We start from the raw sequence: 24,570 nt of genomic DNA, 5'->3' as shown, positions 1-24,570 counted from the left end.
ATCAGAGTGACTTCATCAAGTCTCACAGCAGTTGGTGGCAGAGATGGAAAAACAATACTCTGAGTCTGTTTTTACTTTCTTGTACATCACAACTCATCCTTCACACTCCACCCTGTAGAGTTTCTGTTGTGAAGGAGACAATATCATATTTTATCCCCATACTATTTTTTCTAATATATTTTTACCATACTCTCCATTTGCCATCCCTCCAGAGCCCACACCAGTCAGACATGGGGTACTGAATTATTGCCTTCCCTTTTCCAGCGATGGGTATGGCAAGGTATGTTATTGTGTAATGCAAACAGCGTGGCAGATTCTCTCTGTAGGGAGAGAATTCACTGCCTTGTCACACGGCTGTGAATAATGAGTTCCTGCCCTTCTATACTATCCACACAGAATGCTCAGAAATCTTTAGCTGTTTTGTACTAGGGACTTCCTGATCCCATGGTGACAGCAGAACTGTAGCTGACAGCAATCACGACTAACTCCTTAAAAGTCATCTTAATGAAAAGTTATGAATAATCCTGTTAAATGAAGGACAAAAAAACTAATTTATCTTAAAATATTTAGAGCATATGGATCATTTGAGCAAGAAACCAATGATGTGCCTGATTTAGAAATGTCATAACTTCAAAGAAACTGAATCAGTAGTTCAGAATGAAACGACATGGTTTCTAAAGCAAGGGAAGCAACTCTGCTTTTCCAAAAACAATTGGAAATACAAACTGTGTACACCTAAAAATAAATACTGTGAAGTAAAAACATGTGAAATAACTTAGAAATAAATAGGGAAGGATATCCCTCCACAGATTTTCATCAGTTAGCCTTGTAACACAAACACCGTTTTCTTTAGCAGTCACACTGGCATTGTGGCGAGGACAGCCTTCTCCCTGCTAGGCAGACCTTGGGAGATCCTTTGCCTGAGGTAATGCAGGAAACCAGCGAGCCTGTAATCTGCTTGTCAATGCAGTACAAGCTCACTTTTTATCCATGGCAGCCTCTGCTATCTTTGTACTAAAAATATGCATTTTTAGTAAGACCGCACATCAGCTTAGACATAACACTAGGATTTACCTGTCTAAAACCAGATCTCCCATTCATTTTAATAACTGAGAAAAAATGGTCTTTTCCTCCTGGTACTGTGAGCAGATGATAGCTGAATCTGCAGCCAGTGACAGAACATGAAGGAGCAGCACGAAGCTGCGCCGGGGGAGGTTCAGACTGGATATGAGGAACAATTTCTTTACCACAAGGTGGTCAAACACCAGACCAGGCTTTTTAGAGAAGTGGCGGATGGCCCATGCCTGTCAGTGTCAAGAGGCATTTAGACAATGCCCTCAGTAATATGCTTTGACTTTTGGTTGGCCCTGAAGTGGTCAGGCACTTGGACTCAGTGATCTCTGTCGTTCCTTCCAGCTGAATCATTCTGAAGTTGCTTCTCACTGATACTGCCATTAGAAACGTATTACTAGTGTTGAACCAGGGTCTTCTTATGTCCACCCTGACCATGCAGAGTGGTGTGTCTTCTACCTCTGTGCAGCAGTCTTTGGTAAGGACAGTTACCACGTTCCCCCTCCATTTTCCTTTTTAATGTTCAACAACCCCAACTCAATGAGCCTGTAATTAATGACAGCCCCTGCCCCAAGCAGCTTGGTAGTGGGCCCGATCAGCCTGATGTCATTACTTCACCATGACAATTTTCTAACTAACTCCATGTGATATTCCATCTGTCTGACACTATTAAAATCTTTTTATATAGTCCATATTATTGTAGTTGCTGAGCTCCCTGCGAACATCACAGGGAGGGAGGGAAGTGCTGTTATCCCCATCAAGGCACAGACAGACCGTGACCTAACAAGATCACACATGGAGTCTTATCAGAGAATTAAAAGTAGGTCTCTAAAGTCCTCGGCCAGCTCTCCAGCTGTATGGGATGGTAACACACAGAATCAAGATGTTCCTGACTTTGTAAGCAAAGAAGTTTGAAACTATATGTGAAAAGTGCGTTATTTTTTTTAACAAAATCTCACTTTATTTTTAGAAAAGGCGAGGTTATGTGCATGACACCTCAGGAAAAAAAGAAATTAAAAATACCACATTTTTTGCTTCCTTTTTGAAGTAATTTAATAACAGTGCAGTTACTCCTTGTTGATCAGGCAGAACTGACAAACCATTTAATCCTTATGTCCCAAGCTTGAAATTAAGTTCTGTTGGTGAAGTGTTAAGTTAAAGCTCAAGCATATGGGTAAGGAACCTAAAGTTAGCTAAGTGGCCATTGGTTTTGTTTCCCAGAGCTTACTGTCATGTGATTTACTTTCTACTTTGTATTAAATAACGTGTGTACTAATGGATGGCCCACCAAAGACATGTCTTGCCTGGTTTGCAGTGAAAAGCAGCATCCCTGGTTTAGCTTTCAGACAATACAGTTAAGAGCACATAGACTAACCCATGCCTATGAATGCATTTGGAATGAACTTTGTTCACCAGTGCTGTTGACGGACGAGTAATGGTCTTTTGGGACTTTCAGAGTGTAACCAATCTGATCTCAAAAGTACTACGAACAGTTCAATACTACTAAATCTGACTCTGCACTTCTTTACAAATGCAATGCAGTGAAGGGGAGAGGAGAAATGCCTTTTACTTGAGATTGCGCTTAGTCCCAGATTAACTCTTAAATCTTGGTTTACTTAAATTCCTGAACATTTTTCCTGTAAATATGCACAGATTTTATTGTAAAATCTCTTCAAAGGTCATTTTAGAACATTCTGTGCAAATAAACAGAAAATAAAGGAAAAGGCATCGGAATTGCTGCCTATTTGAGACCTTAACAAAAGGTATGTTAGCTTAATTTGAGCCAGAGGAGCTGGATGGAGGTTGTGTTTAACCAGATATGCTGGCAAAAACATGCTTAAGAAGAGCCAGAACCACACGTAGCCACTCCGCTTTAATTGTGCTTATTTTAAAAAATATGTCTTTAACATTTACCCTATCCATTCTTGCTGTCTCTTTATGAACTGAAAATAAAAGCTCCCCAGGCAGTCATACTAAGACCTCAAACCTAAAATTTTTCAGCTGAGTCAAAAGCAAAACCTATGTTCAATCAGCCCCACGCATTTTTTTGTAGCTGTGAGAAGATTTGACTTGTCTACCCCTTTTTTTTTTTTCCCCTAAGTCCCCAGGCCAGTCCTAACCCAGGGAGTGTTTTGATACTGAATGTAGCTCCTTGGTGAGGTCAAGGCAGTGACAGCAGTGCTACTGGTCCGAAGGCAGCCTGCTGTAATAAACTACATAACCCAAAAGTACGCTCAGCAATAACAAAAGCATTAACCGCTGACCCACAGCTTGATGAAATTCAATCCCACCATTAGGCAAACATGAAAATGAGATCCCAAAGGAAGGAAAGAAGGTTCAGATGTTCAAGACGAGAGAAATCGGGTGAGAAGGACAGACAGCTAGATGGAAGTTGCTGCAAACTAAGGAGAGGGAGAAGAAAGCTGCCAATTCAACACAGTAGGATCCTTTAATATCATGAATTTGAACTAAAACTTAACAGTAAGGGGTTTTGCTCCAATTTGGAACAGTGCAAACTGAAATGCTTTGTAGTAAAGATATCCTTCTACCATTTTAGGGACATAGAATCATAGAATCATTTGAGTTGGAAGGGATCTTTAAAGATGATCTAGTCCAACTCCTGCACAATGAATGTGAACATTTACAGCTAGATCAGGCTTAATCTGATATAACTTGATTTCACAGAGCTTGCTTCAGTTGTTCATGTTTCCAGAACTGCTTTAAGTTAGATGCTTCTATTAGTATGTTGATGTCACTTGAAGGCTGGAATGTTCCAGGAACCTAATTGAGCTAAGCACCCAAATCTGACTTAATTTTCTCATGTGTCATATGGTTACAGATTCCCTCTAGTGTAACTGAGTACATTTCAGTGAGAATCAGGAGTCAAACTCATGAAACCTGAGACAATACATCATAAATCCTGTGTGTTTAAAAAACTAGCTGTGGGTCAGGGTGCCATAAGAACCTTTATCTGCACTCTGCAGTCATCATTAGCAGAAAGTTGGATATGGGGGTGCTGGCAGGACTGCACCTCAGTTGTTGTTATAGTGCGTTGCTTTTTTTCCCAGAACACGCTCACTGCAGATGACCATTCTCCTGAAGACAGCTTTAGCCTGAACCCCGAGGACAGAAGAGAATACCCCGATCTCCAGGCTGCCCACCGGCCATTCCCTAAGCAACGATTCAGGCAGGAAAATGGGCATACATCCTTACAGAGAGATGGACCTAGATCTTTCCTCCTGGATCTCCCAAACTTCCCTGACCTGTCAAAAGCAGATATCAACGGGCAAAATCCCAACATTCAGGTACAAATTTATGCTAACCTGTGACATTGTATGAAGCTACACAAGATCATTTTACTGAATCAAGTGAACTTTCAGTTTGGCTTCTATGTCATGCAGTCAGAATACCCTGTCTCCACCACAAAGAGATTGTATATGCTCTTTGTCTTCAGTGAATGCATAGATTTCAATTTTTTTCTGAATTTCTCTTTGGATATTGTTGATTGGAGAACGTAGGTATCAATACAGACCTATCCATGATACCAAAGGCATCTCTGCTTTTGCATTTTAGAATATATTCTCTTCTTTGATATTAAATGGGTATTTTCAATTCTGCTTTCAACTCTCCACTATAAAATTTGTTTATAAACAGATTCTCTTTTGGTATGCTATTACAAAGTGCCACCATTCCCCAATGTTGTAAGAAAATACGTGCAGCAAAAACGCTAAGTCATGGCCTGCACCAGTGATTGAACACCTGGTGGGAAGGCAGGGCCAATCCAGGGGAGCTCAGGTGAATGCAATGTACCTGAGTGACTGGAAGGGCTGGAACCAGGATCTACCCCTTCCCAGACCTCATTTAAAGATTGGCACTGGAAGTAAGGGTATCTTGCTGGAGATCCTTACCTACTAGAGGTCTTTCAAAGGTAAGTAGTCTTTCTTTCTTTGTTTCTGCAGCAGCTGCATTTGGGTTTGTTCTCATTTGCTGCAGCCTAGGATTGTGCTAGTTTGCTATTATTGTTGTACTTTCCATCATGTTACAGCATTACAATAGGTCTTTAAGTTTCTTCTCGAGTTGTGGTCCTCTCTATAGAACTATGTCTTAAGAGTCAATTTCTGCAGCAGCTGAAAAACTGTGTTCAAGAAACTTTGTTATATGTTATTCCTCAAACTATTCTTGGGTTTGGAATGGCCTCTTGCAAGCCATTTGCATCTTAAAACTTCAAGGCTTAGAAAGAGGAAAAAACGAGTGATTTGTTTTTAATTCAGGACCTTAAAGTAAAATTGGCGTTAATAAGAAGTCTTTTTTTAACCAAAACAATAAACTCAAATGTTGTTCTGCCTAAGATGTGCTTATAAAAACAATACGCTAATAGAACTAGTTTTCTGGCTAAATAAATTCCTGGCATCTTGCTGTTCCCCAGCCCACAAAATTACCATTCTTTTTGATATGTCTAAGAAGTACATACATAAAGATATAATAGACCTATTCGTGAGAGAACAAGCTGTCTCAAAGTCAACACTCCATTACTTCATAGATGGCTCACAACATTAAGAGGTCTAACAGATTTGGATCAAATGCAGGTCCAGTACTTGACAGGCCAAGGTAGTAAACACTTTTAACATGTGGTGCCTGTACGCGTCCTTCTAAAAAGCCTCAGGAAGAGAAGGTAGGGAAGCTATAAGGGCCCCAGATTGTGGGAGGAGATTAACAGTGTAGTATCACTGTTTCAATAGTATGTAAACCATGGAGGAGGGCAGGAGGAGACAAAGACCTCCTCTGATTTATGACAGCACGTTAGACTTAGGGAATGGATAAACGACTGGAGGATGGAAACATTTCCCTGGCTTGTCTTTACAGTAACTGCTTCTGCTATGATCTCTTTTTCCACCACCTGATGCTGGAAATGTGTCAGCCAGCTAAGTCAGCAGTTTTGCTGGACTCTGAGAGCTGGAAACCCTTTTCCTGTAGACTGGAAAACATTGGGCAACGTTAATCCCAGAGCTTTTTCTTATGTGTAAGGATCAATTCTTTCAGAAATAGGCTGCCTATGTCCTGTATTATACTTAGCTTATTCAGGTGCATAAGTAAGGATGTGCAAATCTTCCTTAAGTTCCTGGTTTTCAGTTCTGCAGCAGTTTAGGCCTTACAGAGATAAACACTTCATGAATTCATTAAAAAATCATTTGTAGAAATGATTTTGAAGAAATTTTATTTCTTTGCCTGAATGTTGTTGGTTGGTTTACTCTTTCATGGGGGGGGGGAGAATAAAAAAGGAGTTATAGGGAATTCTTGCTTATTAAGTAATAACTTCACTGAATGACGGTGACAACAATTAGTGACTAGCAATTTTCTCATCAGCTGTTTGGCAAACAAAAGCAGAATAAATGCTCACTTTTTGTTTTGCTCGCTGGTTTTGGGGTGTGAGCTATGGTCCTAAGGACATTAATTTAGAGTCACAGAATCATTAAAATTGGAAAAGACCTCTAAGATAATCTTATCTAGCCATCTGTCTACCACCAATATTGCCCACTAAACCATGTCCCTTAGTACTCTTCTACCCTTTTCTTAAATGTTTCTAGGGATGGTGACTCCACTACCTCCCTGAGAAGAAAGATTTGCCTAGTACCCAAGCTGAATCTCCCCTAGCCCAACTTGGGGCAATTCCCATCTCATCCTATCACTGTTACGTGGGAGGAGGGGCCAACCTCCACCTCACCACAACTTCCTTTCAGGCAGCTGTAGAGAGCAATAAGTTGTGGAGAGCCTCCTCTTCTCCAGACTGAACAGTGGGCTTGATTTACCCCTTGATGTCCTGCATATGCCGTGTGCTAGCACTCAAGATGATCTGTTCCATAACCTTCCCTGGCACTCAGGTCAAGCTGACAGGCCTGTAGTTCCCCGGATCTTCCTTATGACCCTTCTTTCAATAGGAGTCACATTGACAAGCCTCTCCAAGGACCCCCCCAGTTGACCAGGACCTGATAGATGGTGGAAAGCAGCTTGGCTATCACCTCCACCAGCACCCTCAGGTAGATTAAATACATGTAAATAATGAGTTGAGAACTTCAGCCTTTTCCTTATCCTCAGTGGTCACATTCCCTGCATGCAGTAAAGGATGGAGATTCTCTTTAGCTCTACTCTTACTGTTAATATATTTGTAAAAACACTTTTTGTTGTCCTTAACCATAGTGGCCAGGTTGAGTTCAAGCTGGGCTTTTGCCTTTCTAAATTTCTCTCTGCATATCCTAGCAACTTCCTTGTACTTTCTTTGAGTTGAACCCACAGTCTCTCTTCCCTCTTATTAGTGTAAGCCTATGTGGACCAAAAATAACCTGGACATCTTAAAAACCTAATAAACAGATGTTAAATTCAGCCTAAGAAAGCAGGTTTTGAAGAAAACTTCTCTGGTTTTCTGTGCTATATCATGCCTAGTTATGTGCTCTTTTGGAGAGGAAGTAGTGTATTTCAGAACACCATCACAGGAATTCAGGAAAATACGTCCCCCAGACTACTACTGTATTTATCAGGTGATAATCAAATGTAAGTGTAGTGACCTGCCTTCTAGAAAAACCTCGGAAACAATAGACCCTGTAGTAAGGCAAATGCTACATGACTCTGCATGCAAGACAAGAATTACTAGACTAGACTTTCTGTGGTGCTCTTGCCTTGTTAAATGTTGCATCATTTTGAGTGGCATTTTATGCCTCAGCATTGCTTTCATAGTGGTTGTTTTAGAGTAACTATAGCAGCAGTGGTCAAGCACAGGCTGGTTGTTTGGTTTGAAGTATTATATTTTCTTTATTTTGGTCATTTCAGCTATTCTATCAATGCCTGAAAGATTCCAGGAAGAGAAGGGGATTTAAAAAATTGATCACATTTTTCCCTGCATTCTTTTTGTTTCTTTTTTGTAGATTTGCACTTGTTTGACATAAACTAGCTGAGGGATGCCTATGCAGACCTTGTAAATGGGCTGAGTAAGACAAAATTATTCATGCTTCTAAGTAACAGAAGGAAGTCATGCAGGGGATGAATAGAAACTCTTGTTTTTCATTTCTGATCAGCTTTTCTCTTTTCTCCTAATCAGCCTTTTATAGCCTCTCAGCTGTTCTCTGAGGCCTCAGACTCTGTCTCACCTTCCTGGCTGTTCCTTTTTTTGGAACCTCAACATGCAGTTGAGACTTTGCTCATGTCCCTCCTTTTTACTCCTGGTTTTACACTCTTGTATAGGTAGTGTTGTCCTGCTACTTTGCTGCTTTCCTAGCAGTGATGAACACCACAACAAATAAGAAGGAGAAACTCCTTACTGTTTGTCAGGCAAAGACTTTCCATTGATACTGATCTTATAAATAACTTGAATCTTGATCAAATGTCACAACCAGTATACCTGAAATACAACTGGGTGAGTTCAGTTGTGACAGTTGACGGGACAAGTTCTGAGCAGAAACAATTAGGCAGGATTCCTGTCCTAAAAAATGCCAACATTTCCTAGAAAGCATATGATTAAATCTGTTTTGATTGGTAATCTTGCTGAAAATTGTGGCATTGGGAATAATAGAAGGCAGAAGTTAATGCAGCCTGCTTGGGGAAATGTCACATGAGAACTGTGGGCTGTTTTTCTCAGTCATGTCACACCAATACTGCTTTGTTAGCTTTATTTATTCTCACAGAATTGAGTTGAATGAGACCCTTAAGGGCCATCTAGTCCAACTTTCCTGCTGTGAACAGGGACACCTACACTAGATCAGATTGCTCAGAGCCTCATCCAGCCTGACCTTGAATGTCTCCAAGAATAGGGGCATCTACCATCTCTTTGGGCAACCTGTCTCACCAACCTTACTGTAGAAAACTTTCTTCTTGTATCCGATCGAGATCTCCCATGTTCCAGTGTGAAACTATTTCCCCTTGTCCTATCACAGCAGACCCTACTGAAGAGTCTGTCCCCTTCTTTCTTATAGCCTCCCTTTAAATTCTGAGAGGCTGCTCTCAGGTCTCCCCAGAGCTTTCTCTTCTCCAGGCTGAACAGTCTCAGCTCTCTCAGCCTGTCCTTGTAGGTTCCTATTCTTTGATATCTCAGTTTCTACCCTCTCTTATAAAAATAAATGAATAAAAATACACAGTACCAGTCGCTCTAGGAACATATATAGGATACAGAGAAACAAGGCTGTATAGTCTACTTAAAAAGCTACAGAGTTCAACGCTTCTCTAGGTTCATCTCTATTCATATCACACAGCTTTTAACAGAATTTATTAAATTTATTTTTTTAGAGAAACTTTATATTTGTCTGAAGCTGCTAGTTTCACTGCAATGGAAAGCAACACCATCTTACTATTATCACAAAAGATTCAGCAATATCTGTGGTACTGAGCTCTAACCAGCATGTCCCACCTCTAATCTAGCTCAGTAAGGATGAGAGAGCTGTGGTAGCACTGAGTTCTTGTAATGCTTTTATGGTTTGATTCTTTGAGATAGCAGCAATTGACCCTGTTATTAAATTAAAACCCAGGAAAGTGGAGAGTGCTTGTTCCTTTTCTTCCTTGAGCTGGGTCTGTACTATGGAGAACTCCCTGCTGCAAAGACCAGCTGCCTGGTCAGTCTGTCTGCTTTGCTGCACTCACTAGCTAGTCCTCTTAGCAACCTGGAAGGATGAGTCTTGGCAGAGCTGGGTGCTGGAAAGCCATAGCTAGCAGCTTCTTATAGCGGAGCTGTGACCTCTGCAGTGATTTACTGTTGTAGTTAAGAAGAGCTTGCCACAGAGTGCAAAATTCAGACCAGGGCTTGGGACCAGAACTTGAATTGAGGGATTCAGGTAGGCCCATCAGAAAAAAAACTTCAGGATTTGAGTCGTGTTGTCTTCATTGCTCCAAGCAAACTTTAATACCCTTCACTTTTGTCTAGTGAGTCCAGAAAACTGTTCTAAGTGAGCTGTCATTACATTACCAGAAGTAATTTTTCATCACTACAGACATCATTTTAGCCCAACTGTTATGTGGTGTAAACCTAGATTTATTGTTTCAGTACCTAATAACTAATCAATTTCTCTTCCACTGTTACAGTATCTACCTTGCTAACTTGCACATATCCGTCTTTACAGTATGGCAAGTTCTGCACTGAAAATTTGCATCAGTTTCATGAAGGAAACAGTAGAACCTATGGCTTGCACATTACTGCAAGTATACTTCTTGTAACATAATCTTCCAGTTGCTTAGGGCAATGTTTACACCATTAAAGTGAATTCAGAAACATTGTCTCAGTAAACAGGACAAAGTACTTAAGAACTTCTTGTGCACTCCAGCAAGTGGGGATAATATTTATCTTCTGTATACTTTTGGCCAGGAGAGAATTGGATGTTAGTGTCTCAAGACATCTGTGCTTGATACATTTGTTTCATTAGAAATTCATTGCAAATCTGTTGTTTTAGTGTACCTATGCCAATTGTTTTTCTCAATTTTTTGAGAAACATCCTTATTTATAGCTCAAACAACCGTAAAAGAAATGGCTTCACTTTAGGGTTGAATACTTCTGGAGATGATTGTGGATTTATACAAGAACCATGTTACCACAGACATCTTGGGAAGCGTGACAAAAAAATAAATAATCATCTTTGCAGTTTTGATAATCTCTGGAAGAAGAAAACAGGGAAAAATGAAGTCTTTGAAACAGTCTTTGAGATAAATACTAAACAAGGTCTAGTTCTTTTTTTTTAAGAGAACATGTTTTTGTTGGAATCATTACACAGTGGGAGAGCTTTTCCAGAGCTGTCTTAATTGCCTCCTTTTTAATGACTATATTCTGGATCTGATTTCTTTTTTTCTCCACTTTTTTATTAAAAAAAAAATAGTATGGAAACCAATTGGAGGATACGTATTTGCCTATGATATGTATACATACAGTTATTGGCTAATGTTGTTAAGGTTAACTGTAAGTATTGGAAGAATTCAGTGAATGCTAATTCCTTAAAACTGTACATCAGTCAAGCAATTACTTCTCTATCCCAAAGACGTAGCCACCTCTCACACCCCTGTCCTAGCCCTTGGGTCATATCTTGGAGGCACTCTGCCACTATTTGCTGATTTCCTCCCTGCCTCTGGAAAGTGCCTTAGAGTTTACTGGGGCTGGGCAGAACACAGATGAGACCCTGGAGACAAACAGGACTAGACTCTGCTGGAGTCTTTTTTTTTTTAACTTGCCAAGACTGGCAGGTCAGACAGTCCCTGGACTTGTAGAATTTCTTTCACTCTTTGGTTTTAAAATTGCAAACAAACAACTTTGTAATCAAAACTTATGAAGGAAGAATACTGGTGTTTGTCAGACTGACAAACTGGATTTACATTTTATGTTCATTGATTCAATACCTATTTAAAAACCTTGCTTATGCTGAGGTGGATCTTTTCTGACCTCTCTTTCTGATAAGGAGATTATTGATGGTCTCAGGCCATAACTTCTTACCTAGTTCAAGGGTGACAAAGCACCATTGTCCTGCAGGGTCAGTTACAGTCATGCAAGAGGAAAAGTGGCAAAGTGCAGGGATTCCTTCTTCCCTACCCAGTTATCACTGAATGAAGCACCATATGTTTGCACACAGCCTGTGCCTACCCATGGCTATGAGTCATCCCAATGGGGTGTAGTTCCCAGTTTGTTCCTCATTAGCTAGCCATAGAGTAAGGACTTAGAGCTTGCAGTGACAAGATTAAATTCATCACACTTTCTGTTCTGGAAAACTCATTTTAAAGGCCTTTTTAATAAACCTGTTTTGTAGTATACACAGACTGATTGCATTTTCAAGACTGATGTCTTGAAAATAAGTTGGTGGCGGTGCTGCTGAAGGTCTGATGAGGTCTTTTGAGCCTGAAATTCACCTGCCTATCTTCCTCAGTGTAACACATAGCCCAGCAGAAGCCTCTGTGTCTCTACAAACCATCTTCTGCTTAAACTGACTTGGAATCCTAAGTAAGTGTCTTAAATCCAAATCCTTATGATCACAGTCACATAACTACAGTTTAGCAAAGCAAATGGAATGATTGTCAAGTGCTTCTATTTAAAAAAAAAAAAAGTTTTTTTTCCTCTTTGCTGAGTCATTGCTTACAAAGTTAATGTGGTCTTAAAAAATATTTGTTACCAGAGTAAGTAATGGAGTCGTATTAATTTTCACATGGTCAGTACTAAAGCCCTGTGACTGGCCAGCAGTGCAGTATTACCCATTCAGTAACATCATTTATTTTCACTTATTGTGAAAACTCTGTTTTGCTTTGGTCAATGCCACAGTTTTGAACCCCTGACCTCACTCTGTTGTTTTCAAACTTATGAAATCCATTTTAATTCTTGGCCTGTAGAAACTGAGGTTAATGAAGTAATCATTCCAATTCCACACTTAGTCTGGAAGTAAAATATCTCTTGTGTAAGGATTCTGTTAGGCTGACAACTGCACTTTCCGTTGCTCTTGCTCTTTCTCCCAGTGCCATTTCATACTAGCCTCAAAGTTGTTCTGTTTCAATGGCTCTGTCAGTCTATGGTCAAAGGCAAAGCATTGAACTTATTCAGAATCTACTTTTTCCAAAAAGGATGCATGGGCATTGTCTTGTCTATGTAGTTGTGCCTGCTGTTACTAAACTATGGCAACAACTTGTTGGTTTGCTTCCTACGTTAGATTCCTCTGTAGATCAATCACAGGTAGCTGTAGAAACGGTTTTTCTTGTTCAGAGTCACAAGAGCGTCCACAATTAGACATTTTCCAGTTCTTAAATAACCCAGTTTTTCTGGAATACTATCTTGAAAGTTTGTTTTTTAAATCTATAGAGGATGAAGAATACACTATAGGTGTATCTGATACTCACTTCTGTACTATGCTTAGCCAGTCCAGTGTAATCACTGAACCACACCAGCATTGAAGCATTAGAGCATTTCATGATTTATCTGTGCTTGTGATATGCTTGAGTCATAGAGCCAAGGTTTCTGATGGATAGTTCCTATTTGTACATAAATAGCCACCTACACACACGCGTGCACACACAGTATTTATCCAAGAGTTATGTAATAAACATTGTTCAGCCCAAGTAATGAAGGACTGTCCCTGTGTGGCATTATATTTGTGTTCTTGATGCTTGTGAGTAAATGGGGTGGCAAAACTTGAATCTTGGCTCTAGATTCTGCAGGAGCCATGAAATACAGCATTACCCTTGGCAGCACAGAAGGAGGACCTGCTTCAGGTGCCATAGCAGCAAGTGATTTACATAGTAATGTCTGAAAAAGCTGCTAACTCTCAGCCATGCAGTGTGGTTTCATGTGGCAGGGCATGATAGAAATGTGGTATGCAAGAGGCAAGGCTGAGCTGCTGCTATAGGGCAAGGCAGATGAAAACCTGCATTGACCCAATGCAGACTGTGGGCTCTATCCTCCACCTTCACACCCATGGCTTCCTTAGCCCTCTGCTAAGTCAATCTAGCTCTCAGAACAGGCTCTGCATACTGGCGTGTTTCATGTTTGCTTCAAACTCAGCCCCAGTGTATTTAGAAGAACAGATATGATTTTCCTTTTCCTGGTCATAAGTGTCCAGGTTTGAACATATTTTTTCCCCATAAGGCAGAAATTTCTGCTGCAAAGGTTTTAGGCACAGCATGGGTTGTTATTTTGTGTGGTATTTTTCCTAGCCTTTGTTCCAAAGTCTGATTCAGCAGAGGTAGCAGAAGGAATCACTCAGCCTCTGCATATCTCTGCGCTCAGTAATCCACATATGGTCTACAACATGCTACCCCTATGGTATTACACAGTCCCCTTCAAGGCAACATCAGTCATTTGCCTTTGCTGTATAGAAAGTCTCCCTCTGACTAGGAGGTGACAGTGACAGGCAGTCTGCCCTGTTTTGAATCCCACAGGTTACCATTGAAGTGGTGGATGGCCCTGACACAGAAACTGACAAGGACCTTCAGAAAGAGAACAGCAAGCCTAGCTGGCCAGTCTCATCACCTGACTGGAGAAACTGGTGGCAGAGGTCCTCCACCTTGACTCGCATGAGCAGTGGTGACCAGGACTACAAGTATGACAGCACTACTGAGGACAGCAACTTCCTGAACCCTCTTGGTGGGTGGGATGGTCGTGCACCCAGTCACCGGACGTTTGAGTCCAAGGAGCAGTCAGAGTATGGTAAGTTTGTGTTCCAGGCCTCTTATGGGCATCTTGGGACTGTAAAATGAGTTTGGAGGGAAATGAGAATGGTGAGGCATTGCTGAAAGTAGGCCAAACAAAATAGGATTTTTCAACATGTGGCTTTTGTTCATCAGCTTTTAAATACAAATCTGTGCAGATGCACAAGCTGTACTGTGGTAGCTACATTCCACTAGTAAGTCTATAATCTTGAAAATCATACCAGTTATCCCATAAGAGTGTCTTTTTTTAGTCCGAAGTGTACTTTTTTTAAAAGCAAAGGAAGCAAGGTTTTGTATTTATTTTTAGAGTAAGGATAAGTACAAATTTAGAATCATGCAGTGGTTTGGGAACTAAAATGTAATTATTGGTTAAATAAGCTAAGTATCTAAAACATGGTAGTGTTTGGTGGATACATAAATAAGATGAATTATGTTGGTGCATGTGTGGGGAGTGGCATATGCAGCAGGAACATTGTGTATTTGCGTGTGTAATTCTCTTCCAGATGTGTCATGGTGAAATCAATTGTTTTCAGCTTGTCGCATGAAACTAGAAGCAGAAAGGAGCTACATTTGCACTAGGGTATAACTATGCACATGAGAAAGACTCAAAGGAGGTGAATTAATATGTGCCCTTCAGGAGCCACAGGTAGATCAAAGCCTCTGTGTTCTATGATAATACATAAATGGAATTAGAGCAGGATTTCAAAGCCAGAGTATTTGTGGCACTTGAGTTGCAACAGCTAGATACTGCAAAGTGGCTGCTATGCACTGTTTCAGTCTTAGCATTCCCCTGTTTATGTCCTAGAGCCTTAACATTGGAGAGAGCCTTTTCACAGAATGGTGTATTTAAATGTATACATTTGTATTAAATTTTTGTGGCCAGAAGATTAAAGCCTATCCCTTCTTTTTGCACCTGTGCTTAGTTGTGGGCACACGTTATTGCCAGGAACTCATATATTGGGTGGCTATTATTTTAGGCAAAATAACACTGCTCTCACAAATAATTGTGGTAGAATTAATAGGAGCAATATATGTGTGCATGCATGCATATATATATATATATATGTGTGTGTGTGTGTATATATATGTATGGAGAGAGAGAGAGATTAAAAATAGATTAAAAATAGAGAGAACAGGTTGAGATCCAGAAGAAAATTCAACCTCATATGTTTAATAGTAGCTAGATACCATATGCTTTTTGATGCAGCATAAAGATGAGGCAGGCAGACTTGCAAATTAATTAGAGCTCTTTATCATGTTCCAGAACACCTTATTAATTGCAAGAAACTCTTGGCCTTTGGACTAATGTAAAACATTGTGCGCTTCTGGCCTTTGCCAGGAGGATCTCGTAGCAGATAATGTCTACACGGGGCTTCTATGCTATTTCCAGCCCCTCTCCATTATAATTTATGTTATATATAATCCTATTCAGATTGCTGTAGTGCCCTCCTGTTGGCACATCCTGGAATCGGGTCTCATTGCACACAGATGGTACTGCAGGGATCATCGTTCTGCCCACATCATGTTAGCAGACACCTGATTCAGCAGCAGCAGCGTAAGAAAAGGAGGAGAAGTGCATAAGGTCCCTGCCACTAAAAACTTGCATCTAGGCAGCTTGCTATGAGTGAGATATATAACCTTTGCATACTCCTGACGATAAATGTTTAATAGCACCCTTCAGAGTTGTCGTCAGTTATTACATATGGTACAAATCGAGTAACGTTCTACTAACCAGCTCAGGAAGTCCACAGACAGCATGGCAGTGAGGGGGAAGTGGGAATCGTGTAGCATGGAGGCCTTCTTAAAGATCTGTCCCTGCATCTTGCCAGTGCCTACATGATCAGCCTGTAGCTGTAGAGCAGTCACTAAACTCACATTTGCTTTGCTACTGCTATGAGCGTAGCCCAAAGGAGCAAAGCTACAAGCTACCATCACAGGGTCAGTTGAGCACATGTAGATTACAGAGAGCACTATTAAGCCAAGAGTTTGTAGTGAGATGAAGCTCAGCTGGTGGGGCTGAAAGGCAAGATGCCAGTTAGAATAGAAGTGAACTGGGGTTGGTTCACAGGCTCCACCTGGTGCTCTTCACAAGGTGGGCTGTGCAACACCATTATCTGTGCAACAGATAATCCAACAAGCATAAGAGACTGGATTGAAGGATACTTCAAGGAAGGATACTTGTTCAGATACTTAATGGTGGCACCAAATCTTGCAGACTTGGCACTGTTTATCTTGGCTGTTTACTAGAAGACAATAACCTCGTGTTTCCACTACAGAAGATTCCTCCTACTTACTTAGGAATCAGATTTGGTGTTATTTAATAATTTGTGTAGACCAGTACAAATTGCATGTAGTTCTTGGTGTCAGATGACTTTGTAGTTCCCTACATTCATGGCAGTATTCTGGTAATATCTATTTCCTATTTGAGGGGCAGAAGGAAAAAAAAAAAAACTATCAACTACCAGTTTTCAGACATGACCCTCAGCCTCCCACAGTCCAACATTCATGGTATCCTAAAAGTTAATTAGGTAAGTATCGTTGTGCTATTGCTGTGTGTTTTGAAGAGAAGAAAAATGAAATGCAATTTATCCTCTAGTATTAGTTTGTGATCAGAAAACATATTCCTGTATGCAGGGAGATTATGTGAGTAGATGTGTACTGTTAGTCCATGACCCAGCTTTGCAGCTGAGGAGTCTCAGTTGCCAAAAGGTCAAAAGAGAAAGGAAATATTTTTTCAAATAATGCTGCATGCATTTCCCTGAGGAGCATCAAGTGTGAAAACCATTTAAACAGCAGGCTTATGCCTGGCACTTAGCCCAAGCTTCAGGTAGAGACATCTGGATTCCATTCCTGTTTTGCCCTCTTAATAAAAACCACTACACATAGTAGTTTTGGGTAGTAGGAGTTTTGTTTCTTCATTTCCTTCCTCATCTTTGTTTTTATACAGACTACATTGATGGTGATGGAGACTGGAGCCCGTGGTCCCTTTGTACTGTCACCTGTGGGAGCGGCAGTCAGAAGCGGACGAGGTCCTGTGGGTATGCCTGTACTGCCACTGAGTCACGGACCTGCGACAGGCCAAACTGCCCAGGTTTGGCTGTGCTAGCAGAAGGGCAATGGGAAGGGGTGGTCATGGCAGGGGGAAAAGAGTCCTTCTGTGCATAAAGCCAAGGCCCCGTTGGGTCTTTGGCTAGGTAGGAGTTTGGTTGGGAAGAGAGAGATTGATTCTCAAGGGCATTTACGAAATGGCAGGTTGTTTGCTAGTAATAATATGTCTCCAGATGCAGTTTACCATCCCCTGAGACATGAAAGACAAATACAGGCTTTTTTTGGATTACAGCAGACATTTTTGTCCCTAGTACGTTTTGTATTCCAAAGGGTGTAATCTACTCTCATGTAACAAATTTGTGTTAATTTTAGAATTTCAAAACAGGCATGCTGTTGCCTCAGTGAGCCCGTATTTTGCTATGCAATGAGTGGATATGCTTATGCTTTGAACAAATAGCTCCCCCCACTTATATGGCTAATAAGATGTGTGCCTAACATATCCAGAGTTACTGTAAGACTCTGCATCTATATATTAATATGAAGGAAAAAAAAAAAAAACTTAAATACCTGCTCACGTTTTACTCGAGATTTTGTTATTGCTGAGCTGCAACATCTCCTGTCCTTGGAAGTCAACAGCTATGTTAAGGTGGAAATGTCACCTCCTGTCTGTTGTCATGTCTCCAGCTAACCAAGCAACTTATAAACGTTAAGCTTGGTCCTGCAGCAGCTGAGGTGCATGTTGGCATGAAGGAAAGGATAGTTGCAGACCGAATGTGTTTGGAAAATACAGCCATAACAAGGAGCCTTTCCTTAGGAAAGCGGGAGCTAACAGCATGGACATTAAACACTAGTAAAGCAAGTGTTGTTATCATCATCAAGCTTTTGCTTTCCTGAAAGCAGGGCTGAGTGCTCAAACCTACGTCATAAAAGTTTAAAGCTGCTATGGCAACCTTGTCTCATGATGTTCTTTAAACACTACTGTGGGTTTTTATTTAGGTGAACTTGCAAAGCGGTGATGCAGTAATTCATAGAATCATAGTCTTTTGAGCTGGGAAGGACATTTTAAGGTCACCTAGTCCAAGTGCCCTGCAATGAACAGAGGTACCTTCAGGCTGGTGCCTCAGAGCCCCATACAGGGGTGGGGCATCCACCACCTCTCTGGACAACCTGTTCCAGTACCTTACCCCTCTTACTGTAAAAATCTTCTTCTTTATAACCAATCTAAATCTCCTCTCATTTGGTTGAAATCATTTCCCCTTGTCCTATCACAACAGACCCTGCTGAAGAGCCTGTCCCCTTCTTTCTTATAGCCCCCCTTTAGATACTGAAAGGACAACAATGCAACAACGATGGGATATATGTCATGTCATGGCATTACTCCCCAGGGTTAGAGAGAAGTAAAAACACGTGCCATAGTGGTATCACTATGATTACTCAATGATTTTACTTAATGATTCAGAAAGACAGAAACTGATGGTCTGGTGTTTTTGTTGGGAAGAGAAATGTCAGGAGGGCTGGAAAAATGGTTTAGGAACCTTGGTGAGGCAGTTGGAGGAGTTTCACTCACAGCTAGATGCGTACCTTCCTTGCAAGATAAATATTTCTAGGCAGTTCAGGAGAAAAATGCTGCTGGATTTTTTCCATACATCCTAATGCTTAAATCATAAGGGATTAAATCCACAATAAAGAATGTAGCCCCCCCATTATATTTTCCAGTATTTATTACCAGCTAGTATCAACTGGGGGCAAACTTGAAAGAACATATTATGTCATATAACAGACCCCCCCCCAATGATCAGCAAGCAAAATATATTCACTCTTTCAGGCTGTGCTGACGTTTTTAAAATGACAAGGGCAAAGCTCAGCTTCTACTGTTTATAATTCTAGCAGTGAATTACTGCCTTGTAATGGATTCTTGGGTATCTATTATTCTTCATCTGCTGCTGGAGTAAAGGCAAAATCATATGATAATTTTATTGAAAAGCTGCCTGAGGCTGTTTTGAAGCTTTGCAAGCCACTATTATGTCCTGGTTCAGGAGATCAGGAGAAAGTTCAGTGGAAAGAAGATGGATGGTGAACAGACTTCATTATTAACTGTATAGTTATCATGCATTAAAGAGCTTTCTGCTCTCTGTAGAGGTTTTTAAGTCAAGGGGGAAAAAAGAATAGTGTTCAAATGCTTCTTTGAAGAGAGAATTGTTTTAACGCTACATAGCACAGACTGGGAAACATTAGGTTGCTAGGCAGGGTGAACTAAAACAGCACAGAAAGGATGCATGCTTCAGAAGGATCAAGTCGTATTTTCTGGAAATCCATTTGTCTCGCACCTGCTAGCAGACACTTAGCTGGCAATTGCTGGAAGATACTGATATTTTTATTCCATTGCTTCTGTAGCTGTGATATGGCTGCTGGAGCTGGGAGATGGGCTTGATAGCTGAGGTTATTTATCTCTTAGCTACTTGCACGTTTCAACTCCTAGAACTAGGAGAGACCAACAAGTACAATTCTTTTTGTAATAGCATCTTTCTTCCTTGCGCTTCCTGAAAACTGTTTGCCCATAGACATGAATTTATACACTTGTCTTCAGACATGTTGCTGTGATTTACAACATGACACAAATGTTTCCCTAATGCTTTACAGTTGCCATTAGGACTCTCGTATTTATTTTGTCAGGCATTTGTATACTTTTGAGACAATGCTGGTCAGATAAAGCTGATCAGTTGCAGTGTTTGCAGACGTTCTACCTGAGTTACTGGGAGCTGCTGGCAAGTCTCAAGTCCAGAACGAGTAGGAAAACGCTGGTTCTCCCATCCATCCCTGCACTAGGTTCAAAACTAAACAATTGCTACTTAAGTATAATCTAAATTCTAAACTTGAAAAACTTTTTACTGTGGGGGTTAAGCTAATTCATTAAAAGAGCAGTTAGTTTTGTAACACCCCACTTCCTTGTTCATTATGATATGAAATGAACGCTCCCTCCAGCAACAACTTCAGAATGCTTCTTTGACTAACCAGGCAGGTTTCAGAATAGGGGAGAGGAGGAGGTGGAGGCAGGGAGACAGTTGATTTTGTTCTGCTCTAATGGGAAAACACCACCACCATTAACATGTTTGCCATAGGGATCGAAGATACTTTCCGGACAGCAGCCACGGAAGTGAGCTTACTCGCTGGGAGTGAAGACTTCAATGCTACCAAACTGTTTGAAGTTGGTAAGCGGCCCTGTCAATCTTCCAGTAATAGATAAGAAACTTACTTGGATTTTCCTGTTTTGATTCTCACTGTGAGTCCAACATTTTAAGTTAAGTTTATTGTAAAACACACCAGTAAAAATGCTTGTTTATTATCTTGCCCGAGTTTACAACATGGACCTACTCACTTCCATCACAGACTATCTTCTCTTCACAAATTTCTGTGCCTCTTTCAATGTAAAATCTCCATCCTAGTTCAGAAAAGAGCTGTGTGCTAATGGATGGCAACAATCAAACACTGTCTGGCATGGAAGATACTATAAAAGCAATTTAAATACAGCTGTCACATTAAAAACAAAGCAGCAATAACTTCTACAAGCACAAACAGCTTTTACAATGGTGTGTGCTGCAGTGGAATGAGCCTTAGAGGGCATGACTTGACACTTGGTCTATCTAAAATTCAGCCCACCTCTCTAACATTCTGATTCCATCCCTCCAATGAAACTATGCAGTGGTCATTCTTAAATGCTGGTTGCTGGATCAAACAGTGGTAACAACTAGGTAAACAGCACACTCCAGCACCTCCCTCCTGCAGTGCTGGAGCACAACAGTTAGTGACAGCTGGGAAAGGACTCTTTAAAGAGGTGGTAAAACAAAATACGGATCACTAAGTAAATACTTTGCAGAAATGTCTGCTGTAAGAGTTTTAGGTCCCAGTCACTGCATTACTTGAGTCCTGTTAAGTGTGGAGCAAGATGTGCAGGCCCACAGCATGACATGATAGGAGATGTGGGTAGGAGATGATTTAATGGATTCTTTCAAGACTATTGAGAAATAGTAAAAGGCCAGTATTCAGTATACTAATGAATATAAGTCTGAATATTATATTCAGTAATACTACTGAATATATAATATATAAGTCTATAATTCCAGCTGTAAGTCATGACCTTGGGTACCATTAAGTATTCCTAATATAGAGACAGTGTGATATTATGTCACATATGCCCCTTTAGAATCTGAATAATTTCTGGCTGCATTGGTGAGAAGTTAGACAAGAAATATCCCTTTGGGAAGATGAAGAGAGAAAAAGGTATTTGGTAATTAAAAGGAAGGGCTTAATAAGAAACTTAAAAGTAATCCAGGCTTTGCTTGCCATCTTGCTGTTTCCAGCACAGTAAGAAAATCTTTCAACATCCAAATCTGCTGTTCATACAAAGGTGAGCGTGTAGACAAGGGCTTGAAATCAAAGCCAGTCTTCAAAGCCCTGCACAAGTTCAGGGAATGCAAACTCCCAGTGTCAGTTCTGTTGCTTGTAAAGCTGCACAGGGATATGCTGCACAGGGATATCAGAGGCTGGGCTAGAATTTGCCTGGTAAAAGAAACGTCAAGGATTGTTACCTGGCATTGGTACTGCAGTTTAATTCAGAGTAGTGCTGCTTGAGGCCCTTGAAGTCAGTCACCTCTTTGATTTCTTTATTGAACAGGACAGCCCCTTAACACACTGCAGGCAAAGCTGCAAGCTTTTGCTACTGCAAAGCACCAGGGCTGAACAGCAACACTTTACTCATTTGTTATCAGATCATATCAATTGGGCTGCTGCATCGTATCCTAAACTTTCCATTTCCTGCCCTTAAACAGATACCGATAGCTGTGAAAGATGGATGAGCTGCAAAAGTGAGTTCTTGAAGAAATATATGCACAAAGTGGTCAATGATCTTCCCAGTTGCCCGTGCTCCTACCCCAGAGAAGTTGCTTACAGCACTGCTGACATCTACGATCGAATTAAGAGGAAAAACTTTCGCTGGAAAGATGCAAGTGGTCCAAAGGAAAAACTGGAGATCTATAAGCCCACTGCACGGTACTGCATCCGCTCCATGCTCTCTTTGGAGAGTACAACACTGGCAGCTCAGCACTGTTGTTATGATGATAACATGCAGCTGATTACGAGAGGGAAAGGGGCAGGTACACCAAACCTGATCAGCATTGAATTTTCAGCAGAACTCCATTACAAAGTGGACATTCTGCCCTGGATTATATGCAAAGGTGACTGGAGCCGGTACAACGAAGCAAGGCCTCCAAACAACGGGCAGAAGTGCACAGAAAACCCTACAGATGAAGACTATTACAAGCAATTTCAAGAAGCAAGAGAATACTGAAGAAGTTTTCCTCCTCTTCAGACAGAAAATAGCATTCATTTCCTGGATGCCAAAGAACTGATAACTGCTGCTGCACTATCTCCTTGACAGGCGCTGATCAGTTTCTTTCTAATGAATGTGTATAGTTGTAATATAATACATAACTATTTTCATAGTGTGTGTAATTTATAAGCACATCTCTCTCTCTCTCTCTCTCTCTCTCTCTCTCTCACACGCCTATTTTTACATACTGACATACATAAAACTTGTCCCAGTAAGATTTTATACTACAATAATGTTCATTTAATAATGTGCATTTTGCTTTATTCACCAACTATAATGCGTGAGATGGGGAGCAGGAGTTAGGGGTGCAGCTGCCATCACCATAAGGACCAAGGCACCATTGAAGAGGGCACATATTTAAAAACTATTAGGAGGAACAGGGTTGAAAAATATACTCTTCCATGTGGGAATGGCTTACAGAGATTAATGCATCTACACCATTACTTTTCTCTCTAAGTGATTTCATGACTCATCATGTCTAAGAAAAGAATTATTATTTTTTTGTAATTGATTATAAACCCTCACCAGCAACTGGAATTCTTTCTGTTACCTTCCAGGCCAGGTCCTCACTATCAACCTGGGGCAGGCCTGCAGTGAGGGAAAGTTGTAGTTTTTCCAGAATCAGTCCCAGGGCAGTGGTCCCACAGCTCCAGATACGTAACTACAGCTGGCAGAGCCAGTGTCTTATGTTGGGGAGCAGATCTTCAGGGCAGCTACCTGTAAGCTAAGCATGCGTGTTGGAGGAGTGAAGCCCAATATTTAAACATGAAGTGTTTATTTTTTCCATGACAGGAAAAGTGGAATACACATTTCTAAGTAAGTTCCCTCAGATAGAGCACGCACCCAGCCTTTTTCTTCCCTTTTTATCAAATGCTGAGGGCATAGTATCCTACAGAAGAAGCTGTTCCTTCAAGAAACTATCTGGGAGGAACTACGTTGAGTTAAAACAACTTTTTTTCTTCAAAAAAAAGCTAGCATTATTTTTGTAAAGTATTTATTGAATTATAACAATAGCTCACATATGGGATGTGTCTCTAACATGAAAGGCTTCAGTAAATGGAACGCGATCGCCAAGAATGACTGTTGTTACGCAGAGATTTACCTCCAAATTTTTATAAAGCACATGTTTATAGACACGACCCTGTAAAGAAGCAGCTGACACCTGCATTTTTATGAAAGATAAAGATTACACCATGGGTAAATAAATATTTACAGTTCCATCCCATATAAGTCTGTCTCGCTGCACATCAGTAATGCTTTCATTTGGAAAACTAAGGCTAAACGTCACTAGAGAGATGTGTATTTTCAGATTGCATGCTCTGATGCCCATATGAACTCTGCAGCTGGAACCGCACACAGCAGTAAAGCTAATCTTGCATTACAGTCAGTATTTCTTAGCTAAGACTCAAGACAGCCACAGAAGACAACTCCTCTCACTATATATGTGAACACATACATACATACTGTAAATCGCTGCACTAGCTCTGCAGGCCTTTCAGGTACAAGCTGATTGCAACTTCCTGGGCAGACACATGCATCTCTTCCCAGCATTACCTTGTATGTAATATGTAAGAAGACTGCTGAGTGTGGGAAGCATCAGGATGGTGGCCGTCTGCCCAGGTGTCACAACTCAGAGGGCTAAAAAGCAGCCCAGGCCTCAAACACCCACACTGACCAAAGGTGCAGGGTGTGCGCTGCAAAACTACTCCCGGTCTGCCAGCTCTACTTCGATAAGTTGCAAAGCCATAGCACTGCACTTATGCTCCAGATATCCAGAAATACAGCAACCCAGGCAAAGCTACTGCACACACGCAACAACTGAGGTACCACGATAACTATACCAGCTGGGAATCTTGGCCAGGCCATCAGACCTCCCCCCACACATGCTCAAGCTAGATATCCAAGGAGATGTGGCTATG

The 24,570-nt window shown here is 40.9% G+C and overlaps 1 protein-coding gene across 3 annotated transcripts; it reads left to right on the top strand.

The window, feature by feature from the left end:
* The first annotated feature begins 3,672 nt into the window (after positions 1-3,672).
* ISM1 (isthmin 1) lies at positions 3,673-22,757 on the top strand. 3 transcript variants are annotated; one of them, XM_031552334.1, is made up of 5 exons: positions 3,673-4,376; positions 13,948-14,215; positions 17,165-17,308; positions 20,385-20,474; positions 22,092-22,757. In XM_031552334.1, exons 1-5 carry the CDS (start codon positions 3,963-3,965, stop codon positions 22,607-22,609), a joined length of 1,434 nt encoding a protein of 477 aa, XP_031408194.1. In that variant the 5' UTR covers positions 3,673-3,962; the 3' UTR covers positions 22,610-22,757. The 3 variants fall into 3 exon arrangements, with proteins under 3 accessions (XP_031408194.1, XP_031408195.1, XP_031408196.1); XM_031552335.1 differs by lacking the exon at positions 3,673-4,376 and adding an exon at positions 4,921-4,999; XM_031552336.1 differs by lacking the exon at positions 3,673-4,376 and adding an exon at positions 7,004-7,106.
* The last annotated feature ends 1,813 nt before the right edge of the window (positions 22,758-24,570 follow it).

This window comes from Meleagris gallopavo, chromosome 2 (genome assembly GCF_000146605.3).
Source record: "Meleagris gallopavo isolate NT-WF06-2002-E0010 breed Aviagen turkey brand Nicholas breeding stock chromosome 2, Turkey_5.1, whole genome shotgun sequence".
In the NCBI taxonomy this organism is placed as follows: Eukaryota; Metazoa; Chordata; class Aves; order Galliformes; family Phasianidae; genus Meleagris; species Meleagris gallopavo.
This window is presented reverse-complemented; position numbering and strand designations above follow the sequence as displayed.